Here is a 23,069-nt window from a genome sequence, read left to right as displayed (position 1 = left end):
TATGTAGACGTGAAGAATACAGATGTAGAATATTAATAAATTTTGTTTACTTAAAAAACTTTAAGAGTTTTCACATAAAACATTCAGAGGCATTACTTTTCAGTACGCCCTCGTACTTAGTGAAAATAGGTGTACCATATTTGTAATGAACAGAACACAAAACTTGTGTTTTATAAAATAACAAAGCTTTTCATAAATGTAATTTTTTATTTTATTATACTACACAATAAATATTTGTACAATATTTGTGTGCTATTCTATTACAGAGACCAGTTACACTTCCATATTTAGTCACATACAAGGACTAGAGTTTCAATAATATAACAATATCACAACTACTAGAACAACAAAAATAGTTATCATCAAAAGAATATAGCTGTTTTTAGAAACAACTGATAAATAATTAAAAACATGCAAAAATACTGCACAAACTATTAATGCCGCAGTAGATGAACAACTATTTCAGAACATGCATGAAGAAACTGCCTTGTCTGTTTTCATCTGACAAATGATCATAGGTATACTTTTGACAATAGCAATGATCAGGACACAACACTGCACATTTTTGTTATTCATAAAACAAGTCTCATATTTTGGATACAATACAATGCAAAACATTGATAAAATATATGAAACTTTTGTAGCTTTCTGAAATAAGTGTGTCTGAAAACCACCACTAATAAAGACTTTTTTACATTACCTCGCCAAAGCTTAGAATAAGTGAAAGAATGTGGTAATCATTTATCTCCAATTTTCTTTATTATTCAGGACACTTTAAATAATAGTCTAGTGGTATCCGCATATATATTATACCATAAAATCTATTTCAATGGCTGAAGTTCTTCATAGTGATGATATTTTTTTTTCAAATCACAAAGTATTTTGCATGTTTTTTTCCATGCACTGATTAGTAGACCAAGCTCTTAACTCTCTTTTTTCAGAACTGCCGTCTTGGAGACCTGAATCGGCGTCTTGGTTTGCAGGACTCAACTAAACATGCTTGCTCTTCTATACAAGGTACACGCAGGACGTTGAAGTACACTCGTCCCAACAGTGCAGCTGTGGTTGAATTAGCTGCTTTCAGGCACCCATACAACATTGCATCACAATCACAGTGTGACCTATATAGAACCGATGAATATTATTTCAAATGCGGAGGGGAAAAAAAACAGCATATTTAGCCTGCATTTAAAATCTGGATATAGGATGCATAGGAACTGAAATTATTGGTGAAAGTGAACATCTGTATTTGGGAAGAAAACAAACTGAAATGCAAAAAAGACATTGTGATTAATTTTTTATATTATGTTACTTTGCATCGTGGGGGTGTACAAATTAGTGCTTGATAAATTGTATAAATTAGTTTTTCATAATTTCTAGTGTCATAATTCATAAATAGAAAGAAAATCACATGTAAGTACAGCTAAGATATTTTTTTTCTTTATAAGTCTTTTATATGTGTGTCATTAAATAATGAATGGTGGTAACATCAAACTAAATTTAAGACCTTATTATTAATCATGTACCTAACTTTTAAAGGACAATAATGTTCACAAACCCATTAACAGAAGAAATATTTGTGTCTCTCTGTTTTATATTGGAGGAAAAGTGTTGTATATAGTTTCCTGGATAACGATGCAGAAATAAAAAAGTATGTAAATCATTAACACTATTTCAGACAGCAAATTAAAATTATATGTTTCCTGTGTTATGTATGTGAAATAAACAAATGTATTTTCTGGAAGAGCAGATGAATTAACTGATAGATATCTAAATCATGAAATTTTGCTGAAAGAAAGTTGTTAATACTACAATGGATCACATTTAGCATTGTACAGCTGACACTCATTACAGAATTAGCAACTACAGCTTGTGAGTCATACTGACAAGTTTTCTAGCATTCATCATGTAGTGCAGCATTTGGTACCGTATGCAAGCATTGAGAGAACACAGAATAACAAGTCACAAAATATGTATACTATGGTGTCTCAAAGATATAATAAAAAGGGGACAGAGGATCTCTACAGTATACTACAGTATAGAAATACCTAGGGGTTATGCTGAACTGCACAATGTTTTACTAAACAGCTCTGTCTTAAAAACAAACTGAATGTGGCTTCCAGAAATAGCAAAATACTAGGAACAACTTTGTGAGAACAATCAAAAATTGTGAGCCTTCTGCGCTAGCTTTGTGTCTCTCCTGGTACATACCCATGACTGGTATGGTACAATCCCTCCATACCAAAAAGTGGGTATGGTTATCAGTGAGACATGTTGGATCATTAGAGGCTGTCTATGCCTCACTCCTCTGGAGAATGTTGAAGCATAACTGCTGATTTTGACCATATCCAAAGTCACATATAGAATATTCATTCAAATACATGTAACACAAGATGCAAACAATACCAAAAGACAATAATACAAAACAGCCAAACACGAGTAACAACCACCTTACGGAAGTATTGTGGAAATGATAATTATGTAATAGTGTTGTATGTATTGAAATGTACTTCTAACATTGGTATGAATGAATCAGATTATCAGGCTCATTTGTAATTTTAAAAGTTGTAACCACAAACAATGAGTGATGCAAAGTAAATTATTAAACATTAGTACCATGGTGTTTTGATGTTATGTTAACCCAAATGTATTTCTATTAAATATTCTTAAACTTTTCAAGTGTTCAAAGCTATAGAAACAAGTTAATGTGTTTCAGCTGTATAAATCAGGGTAAGGGTATTATTAGGAAATGTACAAAAATCTAATTTTCTGATAACCAACATGAGTTTTGTATATATCATGAAATTCTGTATTTAATTTCATCTCTCAGTACATGGTAAAAACTCATTTTTTGTTAACTTGTTTGGCTACAAGTAAAGAACAAAGTGACTGAATTTTTGTTAAATTGGACATCTCTTATTTCACTGATAAAATGTAAGAATTACTGTGACATTTGTATTTGGAGACATAAACTATAAATTAGAAATATTTTTCCATCTGAATTGTCAGCTCAATGCAAAAATTTTAATTGTGACTCACTTAAAGTCTGTTTACAACAGTTAACCCATTGCAGCATTTACCACAAATACTGTCAGATATTTGTAGCCAGTGGCTCAGTCCTCCGTCAGATTTTGAGGTGGAATCCATGTTTGTCATTGGTCCTAACAATGTGATAATAAGCAGCATTATTTAAAATGGTGCATTTGTCAACTTGATTATTATACACATTACACTTAAAGTCTGCAAATTGGTAGAATTTCAGATTATCTACGAGAATCAGCTTTGCAGCAAAAAAGAAAAGTAGATAAGTATTTGTACTTCACTGAATTTACACCCTTGAAACTATTTTCAGATTAGCTGTTGTCATGAACAATGACACAGATTTTGAAAAGGTATGATGTTATAAGCTACAGTGTTTCTCTGGGATAGCACTTCCTGACATTCAATGAGCAGTAACAAACAGAAGAGAGAAGACCAAAGCAACACCATCAGAAGCTCATATTCTGTTTAGCTACCAGTGGGGCAATCATGAATGAAATCAAGAAAGCATTTCCTCAAGACAACCGACCAACTCTTAGGAGTACTATAGTAATCAAGCCTACAAATATGCCACATGAGAACTCAGCATCTTGAAAGATATATTAAACCTGAAGGATGACTCCCTCCTGGCCCCACAAATGGATGGACAACTTGGAGATCACTCAACCAGCTCTGCTTTGTGGTCAAAAGGAGAGGAACTAATCATCAGAAGTGGGATTTCAATTCAGAGTCTGTGTTCTATGTATGTGGGGCAGAGCAGACTCCAGTCCATTACTTGCAGTGTTGTCTATGACCAGTGTCATGCACCATGGAGGATTAACAAAAGGAACGATCAGTACACCTGAGTTTGTCAAGTTCTGTTTGTAATGTTTATATTTTATTTTATGTAAGTTGTGTCCATCTGTTACACTTTATTCACTTCTGCTACGATAGTCATTCTTATTCCAAGAATTCATTCTGTGAAGTGCACTGTTAGTTGAAAATGGGATATATTATTTATGACAATTTTTCATTTTCGGATAATTAAACTGAGAAGTATTGCCCAGTTCTTTGAACAGGCCTCTGTATGACATTCTTAAATACACACCACAAACAATTCATATTACATGCTTTTAGACTCCAACCAATTTAGCCCATATTGATGAGATACCTCAAAATATTATACTTTATGACATTATGGAACAATAGTAAGCAGAGAATGACAGATTATTTACTTTTATCTCTCCTATGTCTAACAATATAAGATTTGTTTAGGCATTTCACTAGTTCTGTAATACACTACAACTAAATTTATTATCAGTTTATAAACCCATTTCAGTTATCCAGATGACCAATGAGGGACTATCTGTTTCTAATAGATTATCCAGATGACCAATGTAGCACAATCTCTTTCGAACTGCTGGTCATCTGGTAAGAAGAGAGAGGAAGCCAATTAGTCAGCAGTATGGGAGATGAGGTGAAGAAGATCAATGGTTTCCAAGGCAGATATTAACCTCAGTGCCAAAGATGCTGGATGAGTCATTTCTCCTAATAGAGATACCTCAACAATGTCAAAGGAAGAGAGGATGGACCTCAGTATGGTGGATCTAGTGAAACAGGCAACACACCAACCAGAACAAAAATCCATACCATATCTGATTTGCAAGTGGCTATGTAGTACACATCTGTCTATATGTTAACAGCAACTGAAAAAAATGGTAGCATCGGTTTCAAAAGTTGTCAGCTATGAAAAGCATGTGTTTCAATATTGTGCAGCCTATTGAAGGCAATCTGGGGATTTGGTCACAGATGTAATACCCCTCCCTAACTTACTTTCAACCAAGACCTGATGGTAAAGACTGAACAGAAAAGTACTCAAAGAGGTAAATGATCCTTCATCACTAGAAACAGTGATGAAACTAGGCCATTGGATTCTGGAAAGCCTAGAACATCATGTAAGGAAGAATCAGAGCTTCCAAGAACATTTTTCATAAGGCCTAAGAAGAAACATATGCTATGCACATTGAACTTCAATACTTTCCTAAAGACTGAGACACTTAAACAATTGATGAGTGTGTTAGAAAGATGCAACATATGCATTCTATGTTGTGTCAGCATAAGCTGATCCTTGAAAATTTGTGTGAGCTGGGTGTGGTAGCTCAATGAGTCTTTCTCAACCAATAATAGAATGCGATTTTGTAAATGTCTATATGGTGATGCCTCAGTGTTGGCACACCTCTTTCCATGACTACTGTTTTCACCTGTAGCTGTTAGTGCTTTTCAGCTGAAAGCATACAACAGTGCTGTGAGCTGCCAGCGATTGTTTTACAACTGTCTCAATTATACCACTTCCGGAAACCAGAAATGGAGATGAGAATGCATTTGAATCAGAGGGCTAAACAATGGCTATACCATCATAAATGCACATGCTTCTAGGAACAGTGACAACAGTAAAAATACAGAAAAAGTCTAACAATTTTGGGAAACACTAGAAAATAAGGCATCAGAAATGCCAAGGCACCACATAAAACTACTTGTAGGAAACTACAATGCATGGATCATCAAAAAAGAGAAGTATAAGGCAATAGTAGTTCCTGCACAGAAATGCACCAAAAGAGCTGAGGAAGGTTCAACAAGTTCTGCAGACAGTTCAACTTAAAACTAATGTAGCCTTTTTCAGAAAATTATCAAGGAGAAAGAAGACCTGGACTTCTTCTATTACACATTTAGGTTCATACCAACTGTATAATGTGACAATAACCACATAAAACCAAAGAGAAATAAAGAAGGTATGGGTCAGAAGAGGACTAGGCATAGATTGGGAACACTTTTCAACAGAAATCAAAGCCAAATTTGAACCTAAAAACCGAACTGCAAAATTAAAAAAGTTCATAGAATTGATGCAGAATTTGAGATTAGGGAAGCAATGATAGAAAAAGTGAAAGAACTAGAACAACCATCAAGAAGAACAAAACATAGATGGTGGAATAAGATATGTGATGAAGTGACAGAGCATAGACTAACAGTTTGGAAAAAATGGAACTCCTGAAAAATGGAAAGTGACTGGAACACACTCACTGAGACCAAAAAATAGACATCAAATTGTTTGAACAGAGAAATGAAAATATTACAAAAATCGATGAGACAAAATGGATATAAATGTCAGACAGATCTACACTAGGGATTTACACAAAGTTTTCAAAGAAGAAACAACAGGGAACAAGCCAGTGAGCATTCTCTTCAAAGATTCAACAGGCAGACTTTTACCAAAAACTAAGACAACTGTGAGGTAGTGCCAAAATAGTTCAACCATCTTCAAAACTGCGAGGAACCAACACAAAAGCCACTGTATCAAACTGAACAATAAACTGGCCAGCTGCAAAACAACAGTGTGCCAGGTGAAGACAGGATGTTAATTTAGATGTGAAAATTGGAGCAAAGCGAACAGCTGAAACCATTTACAAGTTATTAAAGATTTCTGGGAGAAAGGAGGCATACCCGATAATTAGAAACAAGCTGTAATTCATCCACTACATAAGAAAGGAGACAGGACAGACACCAATAGTTACCAAGGCATATCTCTAAATCCAGTCACCTTCAAAATTATGTCCAAAGCTCTGCTGAATAAAATAGAAGACCAAGTAGAACACACAACTCTTGAGTACTAAGTGAGATTCAGAAAAAAAAGAAACATGTCCAGAGCAAATTTTTAACTTAAAGACAATTCTCAGATCAGATAAGTGCTGAACCTTAACACAATCATTACATTTATTGATTTCCAAATACACTGCAATACAGTAGACCAACAGACAGTATTCTGAACACTAAAAGAAGCAGGTATTGACAAAATAACCAGACAATTTGTTGAACAGATAATTACAGACAACTTCAAAAGTTAAATTTCCTGCAAGAAGCTTCGTAAGCCTTCAGAATTAAGACAGGAGTTCAGCAGAAGGAAGGGATCTCACAAATTCTCTTCAATCTGGTGTTATTTTTGGCCATAAGAGAGTGGGATAAGGAACTAAAAGAGAAAAACATTGAAGAGTCCATATAGGACAAGGAAGAGGAATATCAAGGTGAAATGTTTCACTTTTGCTGATGACATTGCAGTAATTTCTATGGACAAAACAGATGAAAAGATAATGACAGAAAGACATCAGAAAATTGCAGCTAAAACCACATTACAAACAGTGTATGAGGAAACAGAATACACTGAACATAAGCACAGCAGAGAAAAATAAATACAAACAACATCAAAACATCAAAAGAGTTGATAAATGTAAGTATTTGGGAGAATGGATACAGTAAAATGGTACAAATAATACTACGTGTGAAGAAAGATCAAAGAAAATGGAACTAGCATAAACTGCCCCAAAACCAATATTATAAAAGATCAATATTGTTCCAGGCAAAAATTAAACACTACACAACAGTAATTAAAATGGAAGCACTATACGGATTTTAATTCCAAATACTGAAGAAAAGAGGTGAACAAAAAGCACTGGTAAAGAAAGAAACGAAAATATTCAGAAAAAGTTGAGGATCATCAAAGAACAAAGATACTGACTGAAGTGGAGGACTGAAAATATATATAGAAACAATCACAGACGCAATAAGGAACAGGAGATTAAAGTTTTACAGCCATGTTTACAGAATGCATGACAAGAAAATTTTTAACAATATAAGGAAAAGATAGATTTCCACTCACCTTAAAGGTGAGATGTTGAGATGCAGACAGGCATGACAAAAAGACAGTTACACATTAGTTTTCAGCCAAAGCCTTCTTCAGAGAATGAGAAAGGGAAGGGATAGCAGGTGGCAGGTAGGTGGAGATGGGGCGGAATGAGGAGCAAAAAAGAAGAGGAGTGGGGAAGGGGAGAGACTGGCTGGTGTGTTGGCAGAGGGTGGCACACAATGAGGGTGAGAGGACAAGAATAGGAAGGAGATAAGCCAGAAGGGGCTAAAACTGTTTGGTAGAAGGTGTGGGGCCAGTATGTTACTGAAGTTTGAAACTCGAATAATTCTGGGAGCAGAGAATGTGCTGTAAGGATAGCACCCATCTGTTCAGCTTAGAAAAGCTGGTGGTGAAAGGGAAGATCCAGATGGCCCAGGTAGTGAAGCAGCCATTGAAATCGAAGTTGTTATTTTCAGTAGCATGTTGTGCCACAGGATGGTCTACCTTGTTCTTGGCCACAGTTTGGTGGTGGCTGTTCATCCTGGTGGACAACTGGTTGGTAGTCATGCCAATATAAAGAGCTGTGCAGTGATTGCAGCAGAGCTGACATGGCTACTTTCACAGCTGGCCTGGCCTCTGATGGGGCAGGATAAGCCCGTGAGAAGACTGGAATAGGAAATACTGAGTGGGTGGAATGGGCAGGTCTTGCACCTGGGTCTTCCACAGGGGTATGATCTGTCTGGCAAGGGACTGGAATTGGTAGTGGCAGAGGGATGGACTGGGATGTTGTTGAGGTAGAATGGGCAATGGAACACTACTTTCAGAGAGGTGGAAAGGATCTTGGGTAGGATGTCCCTCGTCTCAGGGTGTGATGATATGTAATCAAAGCCGTGATGAAGGGTGTGGTTAAATTCATCTAATCTGAGTTGGTACTGGGTGACAAAGGGGGCATTCTTTTGTAGCTGTTTCTTGGTGGTAGTGGGAGGATTGGGGGGGGGGGGGGGAATGGTGTGGAAGATATGTTTGCAGTCTAGGTCTGGGGGATAGTGCCTGGTTGTGAAACACACTGGGCAAGGGAGTTCACCCATCAGGATGAATGGCCAGCACCACCCAACAGTTTCCATCTCCTGTTCTATCACCTACCCCCTATTATCATCCCCTCACACTCTTTGTATGCCACGCTCTGCCGAGGCACCCATCTGTCTTTCCCCTTCCCTGCTCCTATGCTTATTCACTCCCTATTTCCCCTGCCCCCCTTCCCACCTCCCTGCTTCACAGCTTCTCGACACTGCTCCTGTTAGCAGTCTAGTCCCTGCATGCTCTGCCAGATAGTGCTCCTCTCTCCCACCCATCCATATCCTGGCATCCGTTCCCCTTCTCTGCCCCATCCAGATAGCTGATTCTTTTCTACGTGACAGTTGCATTCCAGTCTGAACCGCCGGATATCGTGGTCATGTGTGCATTAGGTGTGCTTGCTTGTGTGAATGAATGTGTGTGTATTTCCTTTTCTGAAGAAATCTTTGGCTGAAAGCTAATGTGTAACTGTCTTTTCATTTTACCTGTCTGTAACTCAACATATCATCTCTACAGTGAGTAGCAATCTATCTTTTCCTTATACTGTTGATATTCCAACAGGGACTTTCCATTGCTTAAGAAAATTTTTAATTTCATCTCCAAATTTTTTAAAAAAAACACCATGGGATGGCTGAAAGAGACAAGAATGAATTTGAGATAACATCACAGAAGACAACATGCAGGACAGGGAAAATTGCAGGCTACTGATTAATACTGTAAAATTTCCTATCCAACAACAAAAACCACAACATATAAGGGTGATGTCACATGAACAGAGTAAGCAATCAGCCAAGGCATGAAGAAGTTCTGGGAAAACAAGAATAAAAAGATTGTACCACAGTCATAGATTCTAAGCAGTCAAAATTTGGCCAAATTCAGTAATAGGAAAAAAATGCTCCAAGAAACACACTCTGTCAACTATGTATTTCTATTTTCATGTCCTCACATTTTATCTATGAGCTGTGTTAATATCTCTTGCAAGTTCAAAACTGCCTACAGCGAATTTTTTCAAAGTTTAATGACAATGGATTGTTTAGAAACCATTTGTTAATACCCAAGAATATATAATTATCAACTCTTTTGAATGCTGTACTTAATTTGCCATTTATCATAATATTCATAACAATGGACACAAAACAAACTTAAAATTAGATATTTTTGCTGATTCACTGACAGACACAAGAAAAAGCAATAAATTGAAGATGGAGCCTTGTGGGACACCATGTACATTTAGTTCCCAGTCGGAAGAACACCAACAGCTTAACATCAGACATTGGACTCTTTCCTAGTGATATCCTTTGTTTTTTGTCCAAGAGATGTGACTTAAACCATTTTGCGGAACTTCTTGTGACACAATTACATTCTTACATGCTTTACTTAAAAGGATGTTGTCATTTGGATAATCAAACATCTTTGACAGATCATAGAATATCCTAGCAGAAAGGAATTTATTGCATAGTGAACTATGCATTCTCTCTCTTTACAAGTAAATGACCCTTTCAAAATTGAAATCTTTTAAAAATTCAAATTGTGACTTAAGCATCGCATTGAAACTTTTTGGCAGATTAAAACTCTGTGCCAGAGTGGTATTTAAAATCTGAAGCTTGTCTTGTACAACACAATGTTCTTACTGACTGGGTTATGCAGTCATTGGCTCATGATCTTCCTCACACCTTGTTTTGCCAGCCACTCTTCTCCAACTTTTTAGCTTTGGTAAAATTAGTCAAATGGTGTAGTGATGAAGTCAGAGTTTGGGTTTCTAAAGGTATCTATGGCTGAGACAGTTTTTGTGTTATGATGCACACGTCTTCAACAGGAAAAGCATAAAATTGATAGTTTCTGTGAATTCAAAAGAAAATTAAAAATATATTAGTTACTCTTACAAATTATCTGATTATACAGATTACAGAATTGAATTCTCCTGTTATCTGCATGACAAGAAGCAATAATTAATGTGAGCAGGTTTCTCTTTTTTTTGGTACATATGGAATGTTGTTCCACAATAGATATGTGTGTGCATTTTATTGAAAGTATAATCATAAGGGATCTCAAACAAAACTTGTGACCCAATTGAGGATTCCTGTAGAAGTGATGCAGGAAGTTATCTTGGATGGAGAATCATCAACAGAAGGAGAAGTAACATCAGAGGGCATCAAGGATTTAAAAACGCTTGCAACAGAATGGAGCCACTGCACATTATTTGTAACATTTGCCACAGTACCTCACTGAAACTGGGAACCTTATCGATCACAGTAGTGCTGTTGCATGGTAACCTGACTGTTATCAAACAGTGGGACTGTTTGTAGACTCGTAGTGCCTTTTAAATTCTTATCTACACATTAAAGAAGAATGTAATTACCAGTTCCAGTTAGCAGAACTGTGCCTCATTACACAAGCTTCAAAATACGTTGTAATTGACAGTGGAAATTTTAAGCACTAGTTTGCAAAGAGCAGTTCGTGATGAGACACAAGTAACAATCTGTTAACTTACTGAAACCTGCACCTGGCAGTTTCAGACACCTGGAGACTATAAAGAATAATACATATCTTTATACAACATTTCCCTTTATAATGATTGATACCATATCCCATTAATGTATGTTTTGCTCCTGAACTACAGTGCATAAAAGGACCACAAATATAGCTTCAAAATTTGTACAATAAAATTCCAGTTACATTTAATTTATAACTAATAGCCCAATGGAAGTCACTCTCTGGACTTTTTGATGTACGAGGAAACTTTACCTGTAGGAAGCCTCACAGACTAGCTCAAAGCTTCAACGTACTACATGTTTCTCTTAAAACTTCATACTGGACAGCACACAAAGCATTGGAACTAGCACTAATAGGAATGGGGTTCAGGAGAGAGTTTGGCTCCAGCAATGCCCTATTAAATTAAACTTAACAGTTGTTGCATAAATGAAAGAATGTACCATACACTACTCACTTTGTGTAGACAGAAAGATTAGTGAGATTGTAGCGCTTGCGGAAGGCACGCACTTTCACGGGGCAGAGGTCATGGCTGCGGCAGCATCTGTCCACCTCACTGTCATTGCCCAGATCGTGGTACGTCTCTGCAATGTCCCCTGCTCCACACCACTTTGTACCTGTATGCAAGGACACAGCTTCTGAAATCTACATGCAATTTTAGTAAGATCACACCTTTATAACTATTAGTGCAGATATATTGTTATTATTGCTGTAAGTTTCTGTGTTTCCTCTGAACCATTTTTGAATAATTTTTTCTCTCCTCATGCTCTACCGGTATTTGCTCAACTGTGTTTGACAGGAGTTTAATTTTCATTAATTTTTGCTTTTTTTATTGTTCCATGTGGCATAGACACATACAGTGTGGTTAGAAACAATCCAAAAACCTTGTAAGGTTGTGCTGAGAAATAATCGTTAAGAAAAAAATTCTATATGTTGCTCCATTTCTGAGTTAATTAACATGAAGTTAGCAAATCAAGCCATTTTCTCAGAATTTCAGGGGGTCCACCAGAGATGGTGTTGTCAGATGTCTTAATTGTCTGATTTTCTAAAACCAAACAAGTGAACAATACAAAAATTGGACATAGAATGGTAGTAAGTATCAAACCTGAGGCAAAGGATGAGCAGTCTTGGGTGCTATCATCTACGCTATGACAACAACTGACATTACTTGTATCTAGTGGGTCACTTGAATTTGCAGCTGCAATAGACTGATTGGCTAACTTCAATGTCAATTAACTCAGAAACAGCGCAATGTATCAGACTATTTCTTAACAATTACTTCTCAGCGCAACCTACCATGCAACATTCCTGACAAGCTTTTCAGATTGTCTATGACCACCCTGTATACTTTTTTAACTGCAAAACTGAGCAATGCTTTTTACTTGATAATATTTTAGAGTCATGTGTATTGCATTGTAAGTGTAATGCTTCGTGTACATGGCTGATCGGTGCTTGTAGATTGAAGTTTCATTTTTGTATTGTTGACAGTGACAAGGGAGCTGAAACCCATGGCCTCTTAAATAGCATAAAGAGGAATTGGTGACATAAATACCACCACAATTTGTCATCAGAAGTGTCAGCTGCCCTTATTCCATGACAATCTCTTGAGGGGCATGGAGTGTAACTCAGGACATTGGAGGGTAGTCTGGTAATTAGAAAAAATTTGCCACTACCTCTCTTTTTCCTCTATGCCCAAACAATGGCCAAAATACTTTCCCCAATCAGAATTCAAACTACTTTGAGGCAAAATACCACTACACTACTATGGCTTAGCAACCTCAGATAGGAAACAAGTATGTTGTAAAGCATTAATCAAGCTACCATCTGAGTGAACATCACTGTACTTTGCTAGGTAAAATCATATTGAGGATGGTGTACAGTTGAAAACCGGTCATCCAGCCTTTTACAAAGACTTACAGTTTGCTCTGAAATCTAATCCACACTAAAGCGTAACATTTTTCAAACTCTTGTCATTCAGCAGAAATAAAAATAGATGAGACAGATTTTCCTAAGATCGATAGGGCTTAGGCCAAAAACTATGGATTTTTACTCTCACACTTACCAATAGTATAGTATAGTATAGTATAGTATAGTATAGTATAGTGGTGTTTTGCCTCAAAGTAGTTTGAGTTGTGATTGTGGAAATTACATTGGCCATTGTTTGGGCATTGAGGAAAAGAGAGGTTGATATGCCTCAATCCAACCACTATTCCTGAGAACAGAGTTACATTTTTTTTTACTAACTGTTAACTCACACAATTATTGTTCACTTATGAACTCTTTAACTTACACTGAAGAGCCAAAGAAACTGGTACACCTGCCTAATATCACGTAGGGCCCCTGCGAGCACGCAGAAGTGCCGCAACATGACATGGCATGGACTTGACTAATGTCTGAAGTAGTCCTGGAGGGAACTGACAGCATGAATCCTGCAGGGCTGTCCATAAATCCGTAAGAGTACAAGGAGGTGGAGATCTCTTCTGAACAGAATGTTGCAAGGAATCCCATGTGTGCTTAATAATGTTCATGTCTGGGGAGTTCGGTGGCCATCAGAAGTGTTTAAACTCAGAAGAGTGTTCATGGAGTCACTCTGTAGCAATTATGAACATGTTTCGTCATCAACAGTCCAATGTCAGTCCTAATGGGCCAAGGTGATGTGTAAAGCTTTGTCATGCAGTCATCAAGGATACAGGAGTGGGCCTTCCCATATCGATGATATTTCTTTCAATGATTCGCACGTTGACACTTGTTGATGGCCCAGAATTGAAATCTACAGCAATTTGCGGAAGGGTTGCACTTCAGTCTCGTTGAATGATTCTCTAGGGCTGTGATTGGTCTCGTTCTTGCAGCATCTTTTTCCTGCTGCAGCGATGTTAGAGATTTGATGTTTTACTCGATTCCTGATATTCACGGTACACTCGTGAAATGGTCATACTGGAAAATCCCCACTTCATTGCTATCTCGGTGCTGCTGTGTCCCATCGCTGGTACACCGACTATAACACCACGTTCAGACTCATATAAGTTATACAGGCGTTGCCGACCGCAGTGCCTTCTTTTGCCTGTTTACATATCTCTGTATTTGAATACGCATGCCTATGCCAGTTCCTTAGGCACTTCAGTGTATATGTGTGTTTTATTCAAGGTGCAGTAATTATTTTTATGCCAGGCTAAGTATCTGTAGATGGATACAAAAAATACAGACAATTAATGTCAGGCACAACATAATTAATGTCAGGCTTACTGAACAGAAATTAGTTCCCACCATTTTAAGAAGGCAGAACAGTTCCGTAAACATTGTAGAAATCTGTCATTCTGCAGTGTAATGAGTCGACTAAGGTTTCAGAAGTAGGGGAAGTACTTGTACAACAACTACATCTACATCTACATACATACTCCGCAATCCACCATACAGTGCGTGGAGGAGGGTACCTCGTACCACAACTAGCATCTTCTCTCCCTGTTCCACTCCCAAACAGAACGAGGGAAAAATGACTGCCTATATGCCTCTGTACGAGCCCTAATCTCACTTATCTTATCTTTGTGGTTTTTCCGCGAAATGTAAGTTGGCGGCACTAAAATTCTACTGCAGTCAGCCTCAAATGCTGGTTCCCTAAATTTCCTCAGTAGCGATTCACGAAAAGAACGCCTCCTTTCCTCTAGAGACTCCCACCCGAGTTCCTGAAGCATTTCCGTAACACTCGCGTGATGATCAAACCTACCAGTAACAAATCTAGCAGCTAGCCTCTGAATTGCTTCTATGTCCTCCCTCAATCCGACCTGATGGGGATTCCAAACGCTCGAGCAGTACTCCAGAATACATCGTATTAGTGTTTTATAAGCGGTCTCCTTTACAGATGAACCACATCTTCACAAAATTCTACCAATGAACCGAAGACGACTATCCGCCTTCCCCACAACTGCCATTACATGCTTGTCCCACTTCATATCGCTCTGCAATGTTACGCCCGAATATTTAATCGACGCGACTGTGTCAGGCGCTACACTACTAATGGAGAATTCAAACATTAGGGGATTCTTTTTCCTATTCATCTGCATTAATTTACATTTATCTATATTTAGAGTTAGCTGTCATTCTTTACACCAGTCACAAATCCTGTCCAAGTCATCTTGTATCCTCCCACAGTCACTCAACGACGACACCTTCCCGTACACCACTGCATCATGAGCAAACAGCCGCACATTGCTATCCACCCTCTCCAAAAGATCATTTATGTAGATAGGAAACAACAGCGGACCTATCACACTTCCCTGGGGCACTCCAGATGATACCCTCACCTCTGATGAACACTCACCATCGAGGACAACGTACTGGGTTCTATTACGTAAGAAGTCTTCGAGCCACTCACATACTTGGGAACCAATCCCATATGCTCGTACCTTAGTTAGGAGTCTGCAGTGGGGCACCGAGTCAAACGCTTTCCGGAAGTCAAGGAATGTGGCATCCGTCTGATACCCTTCATCTATGGTTCGCAAGATATCATGTGAAAAAAGCGCAAGCTGCTTTTCACAGGAGCGATGCTTTCTAAAGCCGTGCTGATGCATGGACAGCAACTTCTCTGTCTCAAGAATCTCAAGTGGTTCAAGTGGCTCTGAGCATTATGAGACTTAACATCTGTGGTCATCAGTCCCCTAGAACTTAGAACTACTTAAACCTAACTAACCTAAGGACATCACACACATCCAAGCCCGAGGCAGGATTCGAACCTGCGACCACAGCGGTTACGCGGCTCCAGACTGAAGCGCCTAGAACCGCACGGCCACACCAGCGGCTCAAGGACCTCAAGGAAATTCATTATATTCGAACTGAGAATATGTTCGAGAATCCTACAACAAACCGATGTTAAGGATGTTGGTCCGTAATTTTGAGGATCCGTCCTTCTACCCTTCTTATATACAGGCGTCACCTGCGCTTTTTTCCAGTCGCTCGGGGCTTTATGTTGGGCAAGAGATTCGCGGTAAATGCATGTTAAGTAAGGAGCCAATGCAGTAGAGTACTCTCTGTAAAACCGAACTGGAATCCCATCAGGACCTGGCGATTTATTTATTTTCAACCCATTCAGTTGTTTCACAACCCCAGGGATTATCACTATGTCCTCCATACGGGAATCTGTACGAGACTCAAATGGCGGTATATTTGTACGATCCTCCTGCGTGAAAGATTTCTCAAATGCTAAATTTAAAATTTCAGCTTTCGTTTTGCTGTCTTCCGCTCCCGGACCAGACTGATCTAATCAGAGAGATTAGAGCCCACACAGAGGCATACCGACAATCCTCCTTTCCACGAACAATACGAGACTGGAATAGATGGGAGAACCGACAGAGGTACTCAAGGTACCTTCCGCCACACACCGTCAGGTGGCTTGCGGAGTATGGATGTAGATGTAGATGTAGATCGGTGAGTGACTGGATGGAAGACTTCGACCCGCTTACCGATTTTACGTAAGACCAGAATCTCCTTGGGTTTTCAGCCAGACCTTTTGCTAAGGTATGGCGTGGTAGTGGTTGAATGCTTCGCGCATCGCTCTTTTTACAGCAGCACGAATCTCTACTAACTTTTGCCTGCCCTCATTCTCCCGATCTTTCTTGTACCGCGAGTGCAACTGCCTTTGCTTCCTGAGCATTCTCCGCATTGCGCTGTTAAACCACGGTGGGTCTTTTCCGGCCGTAACCCACTTCTTCGGCACGTACTTGTCCAATGCGTGATTTACAATGTGTTTAAAATTGGCCCATAATTCTCCCACGCCCATCGTACCGGAAGTAAATGAAGTCGATTCATTTACTAAGTGGGATGCTAACAACTGCTTATCTGCTCTTTCTAGTAAGAATACTCTCCTAGCCTTCTTGACCGACCTTTTAAATTTCGTAACCATAATCTTAATGACAACATCATAATCACTAATCCCTTTCTCAACACTGACACCGTCGATGAGGTGTGGTCTGTTCGTAGCTACCAGATCCAAAATATTTCCATTACGCGTTGGCTGTCAATGTAGCTGCTCAAGACAGTTTTCGGATAGTGTGTTCAAAAGTAATTCACACGACGGCTTGTCTGTACCACCTAAACTGAATCCATAGACATCCCAGTCTATACTAGGTAGGTTCAAGACGCCTCCGACTAATATAGCATGATCCGGGTACTTCTGCGATACAGTAGCTTGTACAAATCAAGTACTTTGCAACAATAGTGGTCTTTACATTGTTGCATTGTTCCATGTAGTTGCAGAGATACGGCAGAAGACGGCCTTGCAGATCAAATAGATGTGTATTTATTTGTTAATGACTGTAATGCCAGTATGTGACAGTTTACAGGCTAGTGAGTGAAGGAACTGTTATTATAGAAGACAGGTCTGGAAATGAAACGGTTCTTGTTCAGATGACCACTCCACACGATTCAAGGCAACTTTTATCTCAGCCTAAAGAACTATGACTGATAGATGAAAACACTACAGATTATTGTAAAGATGTATGTATGTACATCTACTCAATTAGAATTGCATTATGCAGTTCATGTTTTTACGCGTCTGTTTTTCTACAATTTATTATTGATGATATTTGTGTGCTTGGTAGTAGAATAAGAACCTTTTAAACTAGGGAAAAGCTGACAAAAGGAAACATTGGCAGTTATTTTTTCATGTAATGATATTGTTATCAAACAGACGCCAGGACATACTTGCAGCGCTGTCAAGAACTTGCAATGCATTGTTCCGACACTAAATGTCAGGCCTGTAATATGTACAGGTGGTTGCTACGAAGTTTAAAAAGGGTTCATTCGGGGGAGGGGGCCAAACAGCAAGGTCATCGGTCCCATCGGATTAGGGAAAGATGTCGGCCATGCCATTTGACAGGAACCATCCCAGAATTTATCTGAAGCGATTTAGAGAAAGCAAGGAAAACCTAAATCAAGATGACTGGACGCGAGTTTGAACTGTTGTCCTCCCAAATGCGAGTCCAGTGTGCTAACCACTGCGCCACCTTGCATAGTTTTAAAAACGGTGATATCACCGAAGGTTTCATCAATACATGCGATTGACAACTGATTAATCTTTGTACAGAAGCATTTGTGTGATTTTATTTTATATCAGACATTTTGTATCTTGCTCTCTCTTGATTGTAAGCTGTCTTTGTGGCAAGATGTAATTGCTAAGGTATCAATTGTAATTATTGACTGATAGAGTTTAATCGACATAAGCTTGTATAAAATAATATTTGTAAGAGAAAAACAATCATGGATTATTAGAAACTAACCGGTTTTGTAATGAGTAGCCCAGTGTCAAATGTAACAGAGGAATTTCACTATTGTTGTCGTGTTTACAGTTTAAAAACTTATTTTCGTTCTTACTTGGGGTATCAAATTATTTATTTTTAGAATTATTAACCCTGTCACATCAGTCAACGGTGAATAAAATTATCTAGAAGTGACGGCTATGTGTTTATAATTTGAACTGAAACACAGACAGACGAAAAGGACTGTGCTAAAATTATTTTTTAAGCGGGAACGTGTGGGTGTCGCCGCTTACATATCACTCGGGCAGCGAGCCGACTTTACTGTCGCAGTTTGTTCAGGATGTAGACCATGGTGATGGTATGGCAACGAGAATTAATAACCACACTTGCCGAAAATGTACTTATTCTGCCAAATGAGTAAATGAACTAGAGGCAAAAACGAACTCAGATCGCAATATCCATTAGCCGGCGATCGCGGTAATTGTGTTTGCATAATAGTTACATTTAAACACCGATTCCGGAGGGTGACGAGTGCATCGTCCGGTAAAGTGAGTGCAGGACAACAGTAGACGCGCGTCCGGAACGAAACGAATCTTTTTCTCGCGATCGCAGGGCACCGTGTATTTCGTAAAGGCGACGAAGCGAAGGCGGAAACGAACGGAAAGCGCCAAACAAACTTCCGTAGGCGTCTGTAAAAATGTCGTGCGACGAGGGCCTCCCGCCGGGTAGACCGTTCGCCGGTTGCAAGTCTTTCAATTTTACGCCACTTCGGCGACTTACACATCCAGTCTTAAGCGGCTCTGGTACGATCACGCATCTTTGCTACACGGCTGCCACTTTGGCCTACGTGACGAAAGCCCGGTCAGCCGGCGTATTCTGTTTCATCTCCGCAAGTAACTCTAAAAACAAAACTGAGATGGTGGAATATTGCCTCAAGGTAAGAGAAAAGCAGCCACATTTTTTTATTTGATCTTTGCGCTATCTTACTATTATGATCTACTAACGTCTGCCCAAGAAGCAGTAGAATGTATCGGAATCTGCTACACTCTTTGGATGCTTTGTTTGTTTGATTATCTGGAAATATTTTTCTGTTAACTTCTTCACAGTATGTCAGCATATTAGTGAGTCAGCTCCCGTGGCCATGACTATGAATAGAGATATTCCTTTTAATCGCTTTACATAATTTGATGCATTACCTCGGGAACAAACGCTATTTCTTAGTTCGTTATTCCAGGTGTAGTGTAAGAGCTCTCAAATAACCTTACAATATTTCCTCAGTGAGTCCCGATATCTACGATGAAGAAAATGACAATGATCAGTCATTTACAGCTAGGACAGTGATCTGCTTGTTTGTCCCGATTTTGCAAAATACTGTTACGAGGTTGGATCAAGTACTAAAGTAGCGTCATCTGTTAGCGCAACATCTAAATCCAGCCTCAGTTAGTTTTATTTATGTCAACAAGTGTATGTTGACATGGTCGTCTCACAGATGGCATTGCAGGTTACATTCACTCTATCTACAATACAAAAAATGGTTCAAATGGCTCTGAGCTCTATGGGACTTAACTGCTGTGATCATCAGTCCCCTAGAACTTAGAACTACTTAAACCTAACTAACCTAAGGACATCACGCACATCCATGCCCGAGGCAGTATTCGAACTTGCGAACGTAGCAGCAGCGCGGTTCCAGACTGAAGTGCCTAGAACCGCAAGGCCACTTTGGCCGGCTATCTACAATACAACCACCTTCTAGATTTGGTGCCATCATTAGAGAAAATACCAGATTTCTCTAGTAGTAAGGGGCTGTAACAATTCAAGCAGCGCCACGCGGAAGAATCGTGAAATTCCCATTTGAATAGCGATCTGATAAGACGATTCTTTCTAAGTGTAATACGAACAACAAGTGCAAGTTAGTAATGTCTGAAGTGTTTACTGCAGGTATAGGGCTTCAAGAGTGTAGTGATGTGTACTTCGATGACTAAAGTGTTACTGTCGACTGTTTACCATATAATAAACTTGCGTTATCATAGCTTACTAAAAAGCCTAAGGATGGAAAGAGAAAGTGTCACTTTTCGGATGATTGCACAAACGAGTGATCTTTTGTCAAGAAAGAATGTACCGGTCAGGAAGCGTTGTGTAAGATTTGTAGTTGTTTCATCTCAGTAACTCACGGAGGTAAGGCAGATGTGACGCATTACGTTACTACGAAGAATCATACAAATAGATTCACAGTAGCTTCGACATAAAAAGTCTATTTATACGTGATTAAAGAAGATAGCCAGTAGGAAGTGCTCGTTGCTGCTGCAGAATTAACAAAAGCTTATAAAGTTGTAAAGCATCTTCAGTTCTCGTAACTGTACCGTAAATCTGACTGCTGCATTGTATCCTGACACCAAAGTCGCCGCAAAGCATTCTATAGCCAAGACGGAAGGTACTGCAATTTGTAAAAATATTGTCCACCACACTCCGTGTCCGAATGCATAAAACAATTGCATGAGATTTCATTTTATGGCTTAGGCACCGATGCATCGACCCACAAGGCTGAAAAGTTGTTTCCTTTACTGAAACTGATGAAATCCAACAGAAGCTTAAGTTTGATTCACTGAACAACGAAACATCGGTCACAATTGCAAAGTTTTGTCTAGAGACATGGAGATAACTGCAAATTCCATTAGATAAGTTACTCACTTTTTGCGAAGACAATACCAGTACCAACTTCGGAGGGCTTTATCGACGCGGCCAGCGGAATGTGTTTCACCAAATCAAAGAACTAGGAAAAAATGTAGAAGGAATTAGATGTCCTCCCGATTGCTCCACAATACCATATAAAGCGCTGCTGGAATCTTAACTGTCGACATTGAAATAATCTCATGAAAATATTTAATTATTTTTCAGTCTATACTGCGAGGACACAGAAGCTGAAAGAGTTCTGCTTGTATGTTGATGTCAATCATCACCCTTTTCTCACTGGAAAACAAGATGGTTGTTGTTAATGCGCGCAGTTTAGAGAATTTTTAAGTTTCGATTCCATAAAACAATTTTTTGACGCCACAGACGGGTCACCTAGAACAATTTTAGATTTTTTTCGGTGGTCCGATCAGTGAATTTTATTGGCGTGCAAATCAGGATGAATTTGAACAAATTAAAGAATGACCACCATACTCAAGAAATAATTAATTTGATTTCGAAATTTGAGGAAGAGATGATGGGCTTTCTGAAGCATTTGATTACTTAGGGAAATGGGCTATTTCTCTTAATAAATACCAAGTATTTGATTGGATGACGCTATCTCAAACTCCAGATTGGCTGATGATTGAAAACACTGTTATATACCTGACTATAAGTGGTGTGAAGATTTCAGGCGACAATTGTTTTCTGGAATATATGTATCTGAAGAGCTTTTTAGAAACTAAGTGTGACTCTGAAGAATGGAAGTGTAAGCAGTCCGTGGAGGAAAGGTGGATTTATTTTCTTAAGGAAACCGAAAATCCTGAACGTAAATGCCATCTGCTAAAATTATGCGAGTATTTGTTTTCTATTCTCGCACACAAAGCCACTATGGGAAGAGTATTTTTGCTGATGTCGGCCCAGTGGACTGATTACAGAAATCGACTGCTGCCAGGGACTGTGAAATCAATCTTGCAGTGCCAGTTTAGCTACAAGCTGATTTGCATAGAGTTTTATAAATATGTAAAGGGAAAAAAAGGCTTGCTGTCCGAAAAATATGGTGTACCAACTACTTGTTCCGCAACAAGTTTCGTGCAACTATGTTCTAAATAAAAAGTAATTATAATAAATACATTTTTACTGCATTTCTACACCCCCATCTCAGAGTGTCCCGACGAGGTCCCAGCTAGATATGGCAAACCTAGATGTAAATGACAGTAGGAAATTTCGAACGGTATGATATCCACACATACGTAATACTGTTTATTGCTGTCTGCGTTTTTTTTGCAGAGAAGATTATTGATTTTGCAATTGTTTGCAGTAACCTTGACTACAGCTGAATGATGTGAACACTGTTAATTAAATTTAACACGAAACTATGGAAGTAGATGTCAATAAGGCTATACTAATAACATACAAACAATTGTTTGGTAGCATAAGTTTCGTATACAATAAAAACAAATATTGACGAGTGAAGCTAATGAATTAATAGAAATAAGCAACTAAATAAATATTACATAAATGTGAACGAATTTGGGACCCAAAATTAATGGAGATTTAATTAATTACGTAAAATACCGAATTTGTGAAGAAATAGCGAATTATAATGAAAAGGCATTTAAATTTTGGAATATTAAGATGTCACTGAACCATGGGAGAAATTTCCAAAAAAAATCCTGTAATACAAGAGACTTTGAATTGTTGCTTGCAGGTTTAAATTAAGTAAAAAACAGTCGCAATTGCTACGATATTATAAATGAGTATGCAACAGAGGCCACTGAGGACTGTAATTTTGAGATGAGTGTACGGTAACGTATTTTCGCCAAAATGCTGACTGTCCTTTTTTAATATTGTTTATTTTCAGTGCATTGTCCTCTCAGACTCCAAGAAAATTGTCT

At 38.5% G+C, this 23,069-nt stretch overlaps 1 protein-coding gene across 1 annotated transcript in view; it reads right to left on the bottom strand.

Annotated features, from left to right (window-relative positions):
* Positions 1-611: 611 nt before the first annotated feature.
* Positions 612-23,069, bottom strand: part of LOC126273784 (uncharacterized) — a 210,005-nt gene continuing 187,547 nt past the window's right edge. Inside the window, exons 4-5 of the mRNA XM_049977059.1 lie at positions 11,715-11,874; positions 612-1,121 (exon numbers count right to left, since the gene is read on the bottom strand). Coding sequence (XP_049833016.1) covers positions 938-1,121; positions 11,715-11,874 — 344 coding nt within the window. The 3' untranslated portion in view covers positions 612-937. The remainder of the gene's footprint in view (positions 1,122-11,714; positions 11,875-23,069) is intronic.

This window comes from Schistocerca gregaria, chromosome 1, assembly GCF_023897955.1.
Source record: "Schistocerca gregaria isolate iqSchGreg1 chromosome 1, iqSchGreg1.2, whole genome shotgun sequence".
NCBI classification, from domain to species: Eukaryota; Metazoa; Arthropoda; class Insecta; order Orthoptera; family Acrididae; genus Schistocerca; species Schistocerca gregaria.
This window is presented reverse-complemented; position numbering and strand designations above follow the sequence as displayed.